The sequence below is a fragment of the Crassostrea angulata genome, chromosome 7 (assembly GCF_025612915.1).
Source record: "Crassostrea angulata isolate pt1a10 chromosome 7, ASM2561291v2, whole genome shotgun sequence".
Lineage (NCBI taxonomy): Eukaryota > Metazoa > Mollusca > Bivalvia > Ostreida > Ostreidae > Magallana > Magallana angulata.
In genome coordinates, this window is record NC_069117.1 from 37,558,172 (window position 1) to 37,572,189 (window position 14,018).

Below are 14,018 nucleotides of genomic sequence, written 5' to 3' on the forward strand. Positions count from 1 at the left end.
TGCAAATATATTCTCCCCTTACTATGGTGTCCTTTACAATTATTTGCAATTTTATTAAAAACATTTACGTTATGGACACAAAAAAACATATAGTTAGAAGGGGAGAAATGCGAACGTGCAATGGTATAACGACATCCGGTTGCATTAATTTCTTTCGTGCAATTTCAATATTTCAGAAAAAGGTCACTAGTTTTTGATGTTTATTCAAAAAGTTGGCTTTTAGAATAATTGATGTCACGGATATGATCGTAGATTTACAGTGAATGAAATCACGACAAGACCTCTGTGATAATTCATATGATAATGCCCACAATAAACATTAACTGAAAACACTTTCTTTTTATAAATATGAATTATTTAAATATTAAGGAATGAATTTGCGACACAGTAAATACCCTAAAAGTTACGAAAAGTTATATTTTCTAAACTAATATTATGCGAACCGTTTAGATATGCACTTACATGTATTATCATTTGAATTCGATGATTGCTATTTTTGGTATTCTTTTCAACGAATCAACCAATCCATTCTAATTCATCAATTGTTTTTTTTAAATCTACACAGAGATCCTATTTCATTTTCGACAAGCAACCTACTTTATATAAATGAATTGCCGGAATATAACACATAGTTAAAATTTCATTCAGATTCTTCAGTTATCATGATTGAACAAATTGGAAACTGAAAACATGTTTTGAAAGAATATAGGAAAAAGAAATAGACTATCAAAATCCACAGTATTGTATCATATAGTTAATTCAAAATATGTTTTAAAACAATAAAGAGTCCGAGAAAATATTACCAGTCTTATTTCTCATTTTGTCTGAATTTAGAGCGACCACTTAAAACTAACAGTAGTGAAAATTTTGTCTGGGAGCGGAAAAATTATATACAAATTTACATACCTGATTAGCAGTCGTTTCCGCATACATTCAACATGCATTAATAAATCAATGAAAACATAATTTTAAAAAACATATTAAAATAACCTGCACAGGTAGACCATTAGAATGATACATACTAGTATTTACAAATGCGTAAATATCAATTAAGGTTTCATTTAAAATTCCAATTCAAAAACTTTCAAGAAGCCCAAATTCCCATCAGCAAATTGCTGAAGTAAAAGGCAAACGTCTATGAAATGAAGATTTCAAAAACCGCGTTCCCGTGGTGCGGTAGGCGTTGTCAGATTGGCTTTACACTAAAACAAAGCCCAAATTGGAAAATGAAATGTTTAAATAGACTTGACATATTGCCTTCTCATAGGACGCAAAAGGAAAACAATACACATTTTGTTCCCGTAATTGGATCCCTCTAGTGTTGAATATCTTCTTCATCGTGGTTCTCCTATGACGTCAGTGATCATATAATAAAATTCATTTCCATGCATCTAGCATGGACACTTCAACTTTAAAAAATTCTAAACTTGTTTTTTTTAATAATGAAATTCGGCCTTAATTAATTTCAAAATATTTTCTCATCATTTGAGACTGACGACACTTTATGTACCACACAAAAAGAGGACCCAAAGGGCCGCTAGTTCCCTCCCCCCTCATTATAAGATGCTCGACCAAAGTGTATTTCAATCATACCTTAAATCACTGCATATACATACTCTTTTTTTTAATTTCCCTTATGACAAACGAATATTTTGATATGGTGACACAATGACGGATTTCTGCGTGCCCCAGTTGGCCTCTTTATGAATTTCAAATTGGACAAATGAGTCCCAGTGTCTTTTACTGTTCGGATCGCTAGGGAGCAGACGGATTTCAACGTAACAGGTAAGACATCTTAGATAACCTCAAATCTAGACCAATTTACGAAGTTTAAGGTTTCCACTACTTTATTTTCTTTAACTAATTTGAAGAGAAACTTCAATATTTAATATATTGTAAATTTAAAAAAAAATAAGAATATCGTTTTATTATTAGATGCTTTTTATTTGATACGCATTTTTGGTACTTTGGTATGTTTATTTTTAAAATTGAAAATATAGAAGAATATTACAGAAAAAAAATTCCCAACTATTTTTTCAGCTTTAATATCAATCGTTTTTTTAGTTTGATAAAAAAAAAAATCTAATTGTAATGTTCTTAGTATGTATTTTTTTTCCAAAAAAAGTTCTCTTTATGGACAATCACGATGTCATTAAGACATACTTACTCAGGAACACACAAAAAACCCGACATCCTCTTTTATTTTTATAACTCATTTGTTTATATGTCAGGCAAGAGTTAGAACAGCGTCTTTTTGCAAATGGTTTACTTTGTATATCTCTGTTGAAGGTGTCGTTCGTTTAGAATGGCGTGGTTGACATACAAGCTATTCCTGCTGGCAGCGACGCTAACATCTTGTGGTTTGGCATACGTCCCTAACTCAAATATGAAGTGTGAGTGCACCTGTTCGCCCATTAATAACCCGGCCAAAAAATATTCTGCTGTTGGAAATTTCGAAGCTGTCTTTAAACCAAAATCAGACTCTGGGACTAGTTTCAAAACTACGACTGAGGCTGGAGCTAGTCTAGAGATTAAAGTTCCAACAGTACCAACACTATTGAAGGACTCCCCTTTCAAAGTTCAAAACGACCCCAAACTGGACATTTTCAACTACAAAGGCAGTAACAAGAAACAATCAACTAGCTATGAGATCAAGAAAGAAACGTCTGTACCACTAGTTCAGAAATACTCGTCTAGACCAGTCACGTTTTCCTCTAGATCGACAACAACTGGTTTTGTGTCTCCCACCTCAGCCTCCATTCTGCCTAATTCTCCGATTGAACTTAAAGTGACGTCGTCTGCTTTCAGAAAAGCGATGAGAACAGTGTCCAATAATTCTACGGAACCCAAAGAAAGCGAACCACCAAAGGACCTGATTGACACAAAAAGACTCGAGGAAATGACAAAGACAGAAGCCCTAACTCTGGATGATATAATCTTTGGTAAAGTTCCATTTGATTTTGGATCAAGAGGAATTCAAAGAAATTTCTTGACGGAAAGTGAAAGAAACGCACTGAAGAACGAACGATCCAGTCAGAAGACAAGTACGATAAATGCCTCCATAACGACGAAAAGGTCTACGACTGGAACAGCACCTCCAGAAACAGTTGCGAATGAATTCACAGCCTCAGAAACAGCAGCTTCCGAAACGTCGACCCCAGTAAAAAAGAGGTAGAGACCATAATGAGGCAATTTTGCTCAAAATATATTCACTATTTCTCACATTCTTTTTTGCTAATATCTTGTGTATTATTACATGACGTCATTATTTGTATCGCACTTTTTTATATCAAAATTTAGTTCATGGCTGCAGAAGTATGTTGAAGAATATTTTATTCAAACACAGAGTAAACAATAATGACGTCATATGATAATCAACAACTCTGAAGTTAATCTTTAACTCAAAATCTTGTATGTATTTTGGGCCAAATTAAGACCTTATCGTCTCTTGTTCTTTATTAAAAAGCACCGTGAATAGAGTCCAACCAGAAACTAGTTTGCAACCAGAAACGCCAACGGCAACAACACAATCATCCACCACAACCATAATAACAACAACAGCAGCACCAACAACTATATCAACGACAACAACAGCGACAACAGAAACAACTGGGACACCCATGACCGCACCCACCACTTTTAAAACATTGAAACCAATATCAAGGAGAGGTCTTCTGCCTCTGTTCAGAACGGGTTACTCACCCTTTACACCTGCAAAAACAGAAAAGCCTGTCGCAGTCACCAACGCTACGACTATGCCTTCAACTGAATCCTCTACAAAGCCCACAACTTCACAACCCAAAACAACGACGACATCAACAACACAGAAAGTAACAACTCCCTCCAGCACAACAGCAAAACCTACAACAAAAGCTCCAACAACTACGACGATGACAACTAGAAAACCAACAACTGTAACAACACAAAAGCCAACGACCAAAAGACGAACTGAAACACAAAGTTCATACAATGTGAATCCAAGTAGTCCTCCGGCTAGAACAAATACAATGCAACGTAAAGATCTACCAGTCATATCGGCAAACGTCAACCCAGCGTATAGATTTAGTGAATCCTTTAGGAAAAACACGATCAGAAACCTCCTCGATGCATTCAAGCCGGAGTATATGAAAACGCTGCATGAAGAAGAAGCAACAGTAAAACCTCGTCCAAAGCAACCACAACGTCAACAGCACCAACAGCAACCACAACAACTTTACGTTCCTCCCCCTCCTGCTGCACATTATAATCCAATGATGCAGAGGGAATTGGATATACCTTTTGGACATTTTGAAAAGACAAGGAGTGTTGATGTTCCAAATCACCAGCTGGTTCATTCTATGAGTTCTCTATCTAGCATGAACTCACTCCAGTCATCCAACTCTCGCCAACCAGCTCTTGTTGTCTTAGACTCGCCAGCACAAGAACAACAACATGTACCATATCAGCTTCATGATCAACATACCCAGCAAGAGCCAAACTGGAATCCAATTCAAGAACCCAAAAAGTGGGGCGAACCACCAAAAGGCTGGGCACAAGGAAACCAACAACAACAACTCCAACAGTCATTGAATTTACAGAACCATCAACTGTGGAACCCACATCAAAACTCTATACAGAAAACTCAGGTCTTTAATCCTAGCTTTGCAATGTCTGGACAGACTAAACAGCAGCAACAATCACGACAGGGCGCTTTCCCGGGATTACAGCTTAACAAGAGCCCGATTGACTTCAGAGTGCATTAATATGATGTAAATATGCTTTGACTCTAGTGCTTTCATTGTTTTATATGGACTGGTGCCTTTTCCTATGGAAGCTTTTGATTTTTCTATGTGTGATTTCAGTCTTTTTGTTATATTAATTTATTATTTTCCTCAATAAAATATACTTTTTATACTTTTTATTCAATGACGCATTTCCTTGCAGTTTTAGAAATTAGAAAATTGCAAATCATAACGAAAATTGATTAATAAGTGATATTTTCGAGGATTTCTCATGGTCATTTAGTTGAAATATTCAAAACCAGGCTAGTTCGGCCCCGCTGTCACCAACTTTCCCCAAGTCAATACTCAGCCTCAAGTCAGAGTTTCTTCCTCAAATTTATGTACTTTCCTACTATGGATTTGTGTTGAGGTCTGAGTTGAATAATCCACAAAATTGGTGACGGCGGAGCCTGAACTGTCAGCTAAATTAATGCCCTGCCTAGTTTTTTTTTCGTGAATTTTGAGGATATTCCGTATCTACAAATTAACATCCCGAATTAAGGGTAAAACAGTCCGTTTCAAATTTACGTGGAAAACAAATCTACGAAATTGTCTTCTCAAAAATGCTTTTAAGAATTGCGATCTCCAATAATATTAACCCCCACGAATCAAAAGAATAATCATTGAAGTTAAACATGTTTAGCATTGGTTGATGAGTTATTTGTGTTTTGTTCTCTCATTACGAAAGCTTGCTTCCTTTGGACGTCAATTATAGTCAGGTGGTAATGGTTTCACCAGTCCTAAATAATCAATGGTTTAAAATGGTTCAACTTTATTATGTCTATGAGGTTATTCAACAAATCCACCGCTTTCAGTTCCTGTTTATTAGAGTAAAGTAAAGACAGAATATAATACCCATGTAAAGAAAACAAGAATTCCTTTAAGTCAATAAACTATAGAAGAGACCATATCGACAGCGGTTATATATATATACAATCATAATCTCAACTGTTTACAGGTCCTCCGTACACTGACACTGGTCCCTGTGATCTGGACAGAGGTTCGAATCCTGAGTACAGATCGTCTGGCACCAGTCGTCGTGGGTCGGAGAGCCCTCGTAGCCACCAACAGCCTTGCAGGTTATCTTTTTGCACGTACACGAGCATAACTGAGTAGTGCACGATGCCGTTTGCAGCCGACAGTGGTCGTTACAAAATCGCTGCCTAGTCAGATCCCCAGCAAGATCTCCTGTGCCATCACACATCAAGGTCAGGCCCACTGGGCACTCCATCAGCACACAGTCGTCGGTCGGTGACTGTGTGGATGGGCCCTGTGTCGTGGGGGCATCAGTTGGGCTTTGTGTGGTGGGACTATGAGTTGTAGGGGCCGCTGTCGGTGGGGCTTGGGTCGTCGGTCTTTCTGTGGGCTGTGCCGTAGTCGGCGCCTGAGTTGGGGGATTTCCAGTGGAAGGCCCAGAGGTGGGCGGTGCCACGCCGCCATCGTCAAATATAGCGATGTCAGCACAGTTGATGAAGGTCTCCTGTTTTGAGGCGCACCCTAGACAACAGTCCCCGTCTGGCGCACAACCCCACGTGTTTCCTACGCACAGACAGAAGATAATTAATGGCTTTTCAGTAGATAAATCAAACAGACAGTGTTTAATATTATAAATTAACAAATTTTATATATAAATCTTGAGGATTACGTTTGACCCTTTATGAGAAGTATTCAATCAAGATGTCAAAGTCGTTGTAGGTTCATGGAAACTTTAACTCATTTTTTTTTTCGATAAAAAAATCAAATCACGACAAAAACTCGTGAAAATATCTCTAGTAGATGTCATTTACATTAAGAAGAGTCCAAAGTAATTGATTAAAAAACTCTATTTATAACGTAAATTTCATATGATAAAACAAATGTCTACCTCTTTTAGTTAAAGTTAAATTTTGTTTGATGAATCTTTTGTTTTTTCGTGGTTTTTGTTTAAGGGGGACGGGGTATCAGCATAAGCGGTTTTGACTTGTTTATACTTGGAACAAAAGATTTACAACAAATTCGAAAGTAATGAAATTAGAATGTTTCTTTTGTTCTTTACAAAATATGACTACATCAATCAAATCACTTTATAGATCAATATTTACATCTACCGAGAATGATTTCCCCTATTTCTTACTGAAACTTGTTGTTAAATTCATAGTTCTGTAGAAATGGCAGACTTAAGGGCCCACGGGAAACGATTTGAATGACCCTTTAAGCTAACGTACTGATGTACATTAACAGTAATTTAGTTAATTTACCTTACTTTTTACAATCAATTTATTAATTTGTTAACAGAAAGATGTAGCCTAAATATAAACAATAAAATGCTTTCTGTGATGACTCGATCATGCGGGTTATAAAGGTAGCGACCATTGCAAAAAACATTTACACAACCCGCTAACGCAGGTTATGTATTTTTTCTGCAATGTCACCACCTTCATATCCCGCATGTATCACCAAAGAAAGAATTTTATTGTTTAAAATAAATAATAAAATGTTAAAACATGCATGTACTAATTTAGTAAAAGCCCATTAACTAACGGTAAATGTAAATGTACTCTTTGAAATAAAATAAGGTCGTTGAACAGCTTCCAAAAAAACTCACTTCCACAAAAAACCGTTTCTAATGTTAAAAATATCTGTTAATTAATTCGTACATCTATGATCACCGTGCATCATTTTTAATACGTGTAGTTTGAGCAGTTACCTGCAGTGTAATGCCATTGAAGAATGCACTGTGAGCACACCATGTCCGGCGGAAGTTGGAGATCTATGTCGTAATATCCTGTTTCTTTGGGATAGAAGTGATGCTCGTCTGTTCCCGCTAAATTCAATTTGTGTTGGTTGAGGCACTCCTGGGTCACAGGTACTTTTGGGTTGTTGTGGGGGCATATTTTGAACTGAAAGTTTCCTAAATGAGATGCTGTTAGCCGAATCTGTACCTAAAGAGAGCAAATTAAACATGTGTTTAAATTGATCTTATAGTACAATGTATCTTACTATATGTATCTAACGTTGCTGACCGGTTTAGTAGAAATCAATTTGTGAGCTGTGTAATCTGACAAATATGGACATTCTCCAATGAATCAAGAATATAAATGACTGATTAAACAAAGATATTGCGTGTCTCTGATTTATTTTGAAACTGAAAGCAAACCGTAATTATCGAAACACACCAACACATGACATGTTTATTACTAGGACCAGATTTTGAATGATTTATTGTTTGTACTTCTTTAATCCTAAAAAAACATTGAAAATTGAAAGAAATGTGTATAATTTTTAAGGCAATACAAACTTGGCGTAACTTTACATATAACGAATGACGCCTTAAGCATACAAATATGACACAATAAAACAATAGCAAGGGTACCCGTGTAGAAAAATATGAGAGTGGGTTTTTTTTCAGTGTCAAAATGTGAGTTGAGAGAAAAGACATTTTATTTCCCCACAAAAACTTTAGAGGTTTTCTGCTGCATGAATGTTTTTAATTTATTTTTTAAATACCGTGATGACTTGACCACGTGTGTAATTTCGTCCAATCACGCCAGTAGCGTAGATTCCTCCAGCCTCGTTATCACGAACTTCTGCATCATATGCATCGCCACAGGTTCCACATTTCCCATCCATTTCATCCCATTGTTTCTGTGTAAAAAATACTGATATGAAAGTCTTGTGAAATTAGACAATCGACAATTATTCCTTTACAAATTCAAAAGACTCTTTTTAAAAAAATGTCAGTTATTTGAATTACATTTTGACAAATCAAAGGTAGACATTGTGAAAACTAAATATTCCATACAATAACTATTATTAGATCAAGTTCAAACTTGAACCGACCACTAGCATTTTTATAAAGATTTATTTTTTGGTGTACTACAGTGTAGTTTAATTAAGCAATTCTAACAATTAAGAGCGAGGAAAAGTTAGAGTGAAAATATAATTGGTCAATAAATTAAGGGAGGGGATATTCAATGAATAAAAAATAATGAAATAATGAAATCTTCTTGTACTTTATTTAATCAAACGTGGAGCACATGGCTCAGATGTCATAGGCGCTAGGACAGTAACCAAAAGGTCACTGGTTTAAACCCCGCTGTGGTCAATAGATGTTGTTTTGTGATCTTAGACAAGGCACTTTATCTACATTATTGGTATCAGTCCATCCAGATGAAATTGGGTACCGGCATATGCTGGGTGTTAGTTTGGGGACAAGTATTCCTTTAACTTCAATTTCACTGTTCAATTTCTTATTTTCAATTCAATTTTTACATGGTCCCATAAAAGTGGGGGGGGGGGGGCAACGTCATGTTCATTAAATTTTCAGTATGTAAATTTAAGAAAAATCTTTGCCCCACCCCCCTAATGCTACATGCCTGCGCCTTATTTTAGCACCCCCCCCCCCCCATGGATTCGTTAAGCACCACTGAAACCGGAATAGCACCGGCCCTGTGCAGCTTAATGACACGAAGAAGAATTTTTAACCATGTGAATTTCTTCATTAATCATTTCTACGTTAGTCTTTTTAAAATACTTATTTTTGTCCCTCCGAGGGTTTTTTTTTCCATGCAATTGTTAAGCATTATTTAATTGAAAGTGGCTATTTACTTTTTAAATCGTTTTATAAACTACTCATTGACTGGTTACTAAATGCTGTATAATTCATTATGATCTATAGCTACATGAGTATATATATATACTTCTTTATTTTAGTCACAAAGAAAGTATGGGGATGTGCACTCATTTTAGGCAAATTAAGAATTTTATTCGAAATTTATTTCGAGAAAAATACATATTTGCGGGATATTTCCCGCACAGTTTCAGTTGAACTTTGACAACGGTAATAAAATTTCTAAATCTAAGATCCGTTAGCGTAAAACAGTTGACATGCGAAGCGCTTACGTGTAGAATTCTATTTACAGGTGCGTGTGTTTAGCGGAGATTTTTATCTTTATGACTCCGATACCATCATAATCCGAGGCGAATTATAATTAAAGATACTTATCTGTCTATTCTTCTTATCTACAGCCATGAAAACGTTATAATTTAATATCCATCATTAATATCACCAAAAAAAAATGCTTGCGGCCTTTTTAGGAAAATAAATCAAAATTGTTTTTCCTTTTGGAGAGATTACTAAACCCTGTATAATAAACATGTGTAACACCAAACAATTGTAAAGCGTAGAAATCGGGAGAAGAACGGGACAGGTCTTCTTTTTATAAATTATGATGTTTTATCACTCAAGATAACATTGTTGAATTATTTAAACATTTCTTTATTTTTTTGTAAATATAAATTAAAACGTCAAAGATCCTTTTAATTATAAATCTATGCTTTATTTTTTTTTTATCATCAAAGTATGCTTTTGATATACATATAAAGAATCCTAACGATAATTTCATGTTAATTTATTCAGACGGTTATATAAATTATATATTGAACAAATTCATTTCCTTAATAAAACATGGTTTCTCTCGACATCTCATGATTATATGAAGTAGCAAACACTGATTTTTTTTTATTTTTTTTATTTTTTTTTTTTTTGGTCGTTTCTCTCTTTTTCAGCAATTCGTATATATTGACCTATTTGTAGAAAAACGCAGAAGTGTTTGCACTCAGACTTGATTGCTTTTATTTCTGATTTCTTTTCAAACATTCTCTTCTTGAAAGGGCTAAATGGTCAAAGCCATTTTTAGAATTATTCAGCTCTAATTGATAAATAAATAGAAAAAAAATAATCTAAAGTTTTTCTTTACTACATAATAGTTTTAATTGGTCCAAAATATCATATTCAAATTTTTAGAGATAGATCTGGTGATTTGATAATTCAGTCTCCTTAGAGTATAATGTTAGTGTATAAACGCAGACCAAAAAAACCGGCCAAGTACCGGTACATGTACCTGCTGTTGATCCATTTTGAACAGTGGTCTGATAACTAGTATTGTTAGCCAAAATTAATTCTATACATTATGCAGGAAAAGATAAGAAAGATGCGACTTCAGTTTTTGAGTGGGATATTGTCTGATTTAATGAGCCTAAAGAGAAAAATTGCGTTTTTTAAAATAAAATGTCATGTACTATTATTTGACATGAAAAATTATTCAACACCATGCACAAGTAAGTTTTCTTGAGCTTTTTGGCCCATTATTTCTCTTCAAAGAAAGAGAACGCATTTTTAAAACAAAACATTACTTTCTAATTGTGCACACTGACGTTTGATATTTGTATTTCATCTCCATTTTTTTCAAGGTAAGTACTGTTCAAAGGTTTTTATTTTTATTTACCGGGTATTATTCCCTCTGTTTCTTACGGAAACTTACAGTTCTTTAGAAACAGACAGACTGAAATCAACCGATTGGTCGAAATCTACAGAGGCTGAAACTGACAAGAAACTGACAGGACTGAAATCGACACGCCCCCGTTTATCGGTTGGTCGAAACCTTCAACGACCTAAGAAAAATCGCGCACTGCACGAAATAACGATGATGATGTCAGGCTCAAAGACTCACAGCTAACGTACTGCTGTTCACTAACAGTTACTGTAATTTAGTTAATTTTTTTTTACTTTCACAATCAATTTAATAATTAGTTATCAGAAAGATATAAACAATAAAATGCTTTCTTTGATGACTCATGCGGGTTATGAAGGTAGCGATCATTGCCAAAAAAATTACATAACCCGCTAACGCTATTGATTTATTCATATAAAAAAAAACATACCCTAACGCATGTGAAACAAGCAAGGAGAAAAATATTCAAAATTATTACTGCCACTTGTTTACAAATGTAAATACTTGCAAAGTTGAAATAGAAGTTTGTGAAAGTAGCGTAAAAATCAAAGTTTATTTCGTAAAATATAATTTGGTTGCTGCATCCAATAATTTTTACAGGAGGTTATTCTCAAGTCTAGTATTTTGGTCCATGTTGGGAAACTCGTCCACTTTAAATCAACCATTCAGGAATACTTCATTGAACGTGCAAAATTCGTTTATGATTTATGATAAAAGACAAAAGCTTTCTGCACAGAAATATCCATTTAATTGATGGTGATTGATCGATTTTCAGATTGCGAATAAGACTTTTGCTGATAAAGAGATTTCACTTTGAGAAACATGTACAAGATACAATAAGGTGAAAATCAAAATAAGTGACAAATACTGTATTATACATGTGTGTATATATATATATCATACAAGTATATATATCATAAAAGTATAAAGAACCTATTATCTATTCATGTTTGTATGCGAAACGTGCAAAAATAATTATAATTCTTGGTTATAAAATTAGAAATTTTTTGAAGGCTGTATAGTACAAGAATGTGTTTGACAAGGTACGGATATATTAAAGACGCCGCATCATTCCCACGTTTACCTTGATTTATTGTATATACATACTTAATCGCTTTATCCTGGCCTTAGAATTACTAAATTTATCAAGATGACACATTTTACGTAAAAATGAATGTATATTTTTCTAACAAAAGTAGCAGATTATTTCGATGTTTTATATTTTAAATAGTTCTTGAAAATTGTGTTCGGTTTATTGCTGAAACGGATTTCTGCGCGTACTGCAAATGTTCGGGTACAGTAGACAAATTTTGACTTTTGCAAAACATGTAACATCAAAATCTATAATCATAAATATTTCCGCCGTTAACCACAAGCAGGGAAAAGAGGTATCCCTTTTATGAGATAAGATTTAGCTTTATTTAACTTTTTCATGTTTCACTTATAAAAGATTTCGTTGATACATATTATATGTAAAGAAAGTTCAGTAGATGGGGACTCTAGGACACTAAGGTATACAAAGTTTTACCTGCTACATGTAGGATATACCCATGCGCCGATCTAGAGGAGAGTCGGTGTCCAGACCCCCCCCCCTATCTGGAAAACTCAAAAGAATTATCCCTTGGACCCCCCTTAAACATTTTCTGGATCCGTTCAAGATACCGTAATATAAAAACTACTTAATATACCACTTTTGTAGCACTGGGGCATTAAATCAGCATGTTAATCTTACCGCAACTCCGCCGCAGAAGAGTTCCATGTCGTTGTAATTTGGAGTAAACCCTTCATACACCCTCCACATGGAGGATCGCTGGGGTGGCTCTATCATGTACCCGTGTGGCTCACCCACCGCCAACAGGCTAGCTAAAACCACTGACAGACTCAGGAGCTTCATGGTTGGGCATTGTGAGGACAGCGACAGACTGCTGCTTTATATATTATTCACCGCCTTAGCTTCATTTGGCCATTACAGATGTGATACTCATCTTAATTAGATGTAGGATCTGAAGCGGAATGCCTGATAAGTCGGGTAATTAGAAATTGATACGTTCCTGATATCAAAAATACACAACTATCTGGACCATCATAAAGATAGTTCGAAAAGATTTCTACAACGTTTATTTATCATATTCATCATAAATACATGCAAGCGGTCTGCAAGTATTTGAAATACAATTGAAAACGTTTAAAACGTCATGCGTCTTATTGCATTATGATTCTAAATAGATAATATTAGAAACTTATTATTATCATAATATATAAAAACGAATGAACAAAAGGTCCATAGGCCTTATCGCTTACATGAGCTAAAGTATTTGCACCTCTTTCTTATTTTTTAAATATAGAATTTTCTTGAATGTTATTAACCTCATTAAACGGATCTTATTTTCCAAGATTTAACAACACATAAAACAATTAATATAAAAACCCTAAAAATGACGCCTACTTTTTTGGACATCATATCCTAGGAATTAAAGGGACTTGGAGACGATTTGACTTAAAATTTTCAAATTTTATTTTTCCATTTTCAATGTTTATACGGATAAATATAGAAGTTTATAATGCTATGTCAAAATTTGAAACTCAAATATCATGTTATAAGCAAGATACAGAGTTTATAATTCTTTGTTTTGTAAACAAAGCTCGAATATCGTCATTTTTTACATCATCGTTGTATTCTTGTATTTCAATCTAATGTAGCTTTCTTTGGTTGATAATAGTTTTTAAGAAGGTATTGAATTAGTTTAAATTATTTTTTTACATGTCATTTTGTCTAAAAAATGGTAATTCTCTACATTACATTTTTTGTAAACAACTATAAGACTCGAGCTTTGTTTACATAGCTATCAATTCTTACCTCTGTATCTCGCTTGTAACTTGACGTTAACATTTAAAATTTTTGGTCAATCAGTTTAAAATGCACCAATAAACTATTTTATACATAAAAAATAAAATTAATATTTTGATCTCAAATCGTGTCCAAGTC

At 34.5% G+C, this 14,018-nt stretch overlaps 2 protein-coding genes across 3 annotated transcripts; one reads left to right on the plus strand and one right to left on the minus strand.

Moving 5' to 3' along the window:
• Positions 1-1,625: 1,625 nt before the first annotated feature.
• LOC128157477 (proteoglycan 4-like) lies at positions 1,626-4,898 on the plus strand. 2 transcript variants are annotated; one of them, XM_052820037.1, is made up of 3 exons: positions 1,626-1,785; positions 2,290-3,171; positions 3,467-4,898. In XM_052820037.1, exons 2-3 carry the CDS (start codon positions 2,306-2,308, stop codon positions 4,740-4,742), a joined length of 2,142 nt encoding a protein of 713 aa, XP_052675997.1. In that variant the 5' UTR covers positions 1,626-1,785; positions 2,290-2,305; the 3' UTR covers positions 4,743-4,898. The 2 variants fall into 2 exon arrangements, with proteins under 2 accessions (XP_052675997.1, XP_052675999.1); XM_052820039.1 differs by lacking the exon at positions 1,626-1,785 and having other exon boundaries at positions 1,988-3,171.
• Positions 4,899-5,569: 671 nt separating this feature from the next.
• Positions 5,570-12,955, minus strand: LOC128155589 (uncharacterized). The gene is made up of 4 exons (XM_052817366.1): positions 12,765-12,955; positions 8,247-8,384; positions 7,447-7,681; positions 5,570-6,299 (listed from the first exon to the last, which is right to left on the minus strand). Exons 1-4 carry the CDS (start codon positions 12,924-12,926, stop codon positions 5,713-5,715), a joined length of 1,122 nt encoding a protein of 373 aa, XP_052673326.1. The 5' UTR covers positions 12,927-12,955; the 3' UTR covers positions 5,570-5,712.
• Between the last annotated feature and the right edge of the window lie 1,063 nt (positions 12,956-14,018).

Bases quoted from the DNA above. Each gene is read 5' to 3' on its own strand.
- LOC128157477 (XM_052820037.1), top strand. From the start codon at position 2,306: ATGGCGTGGTTGACATACAAGCTATTCCTGCTGGCAGCGACGCTAACA. The intron at 3,172-3,466 runs GTAGAGACCATA...TTTATTAAAAAG, and splicing joins TCGACCCCAGTAAAAAAGAG to CACCGTGAATAGAGTCCAAC.
- LOC128155589 (XM_052817366.1), bottom strand. From the start codon at position 12,926: ATGAAGCTCCTGAGTCTGTCAGTGGTTTTAGCTAGCCTGTTGGCGGTG. The intron at 7,682-8,246 runs GTATTTAAAAAA...TGCTCTCTTTAG, and splicing joins CACGTGGTCAAGTCATCACG to GTACAGATTCGGCTAACAGC. The intron at 6,300-7,446 runs GTAACTGCTCAA...GTCTGTGCGTAG, and splicing joins TCAATGGCATTACACTGCAG to GAAACACGTGGGGTTGTGCG.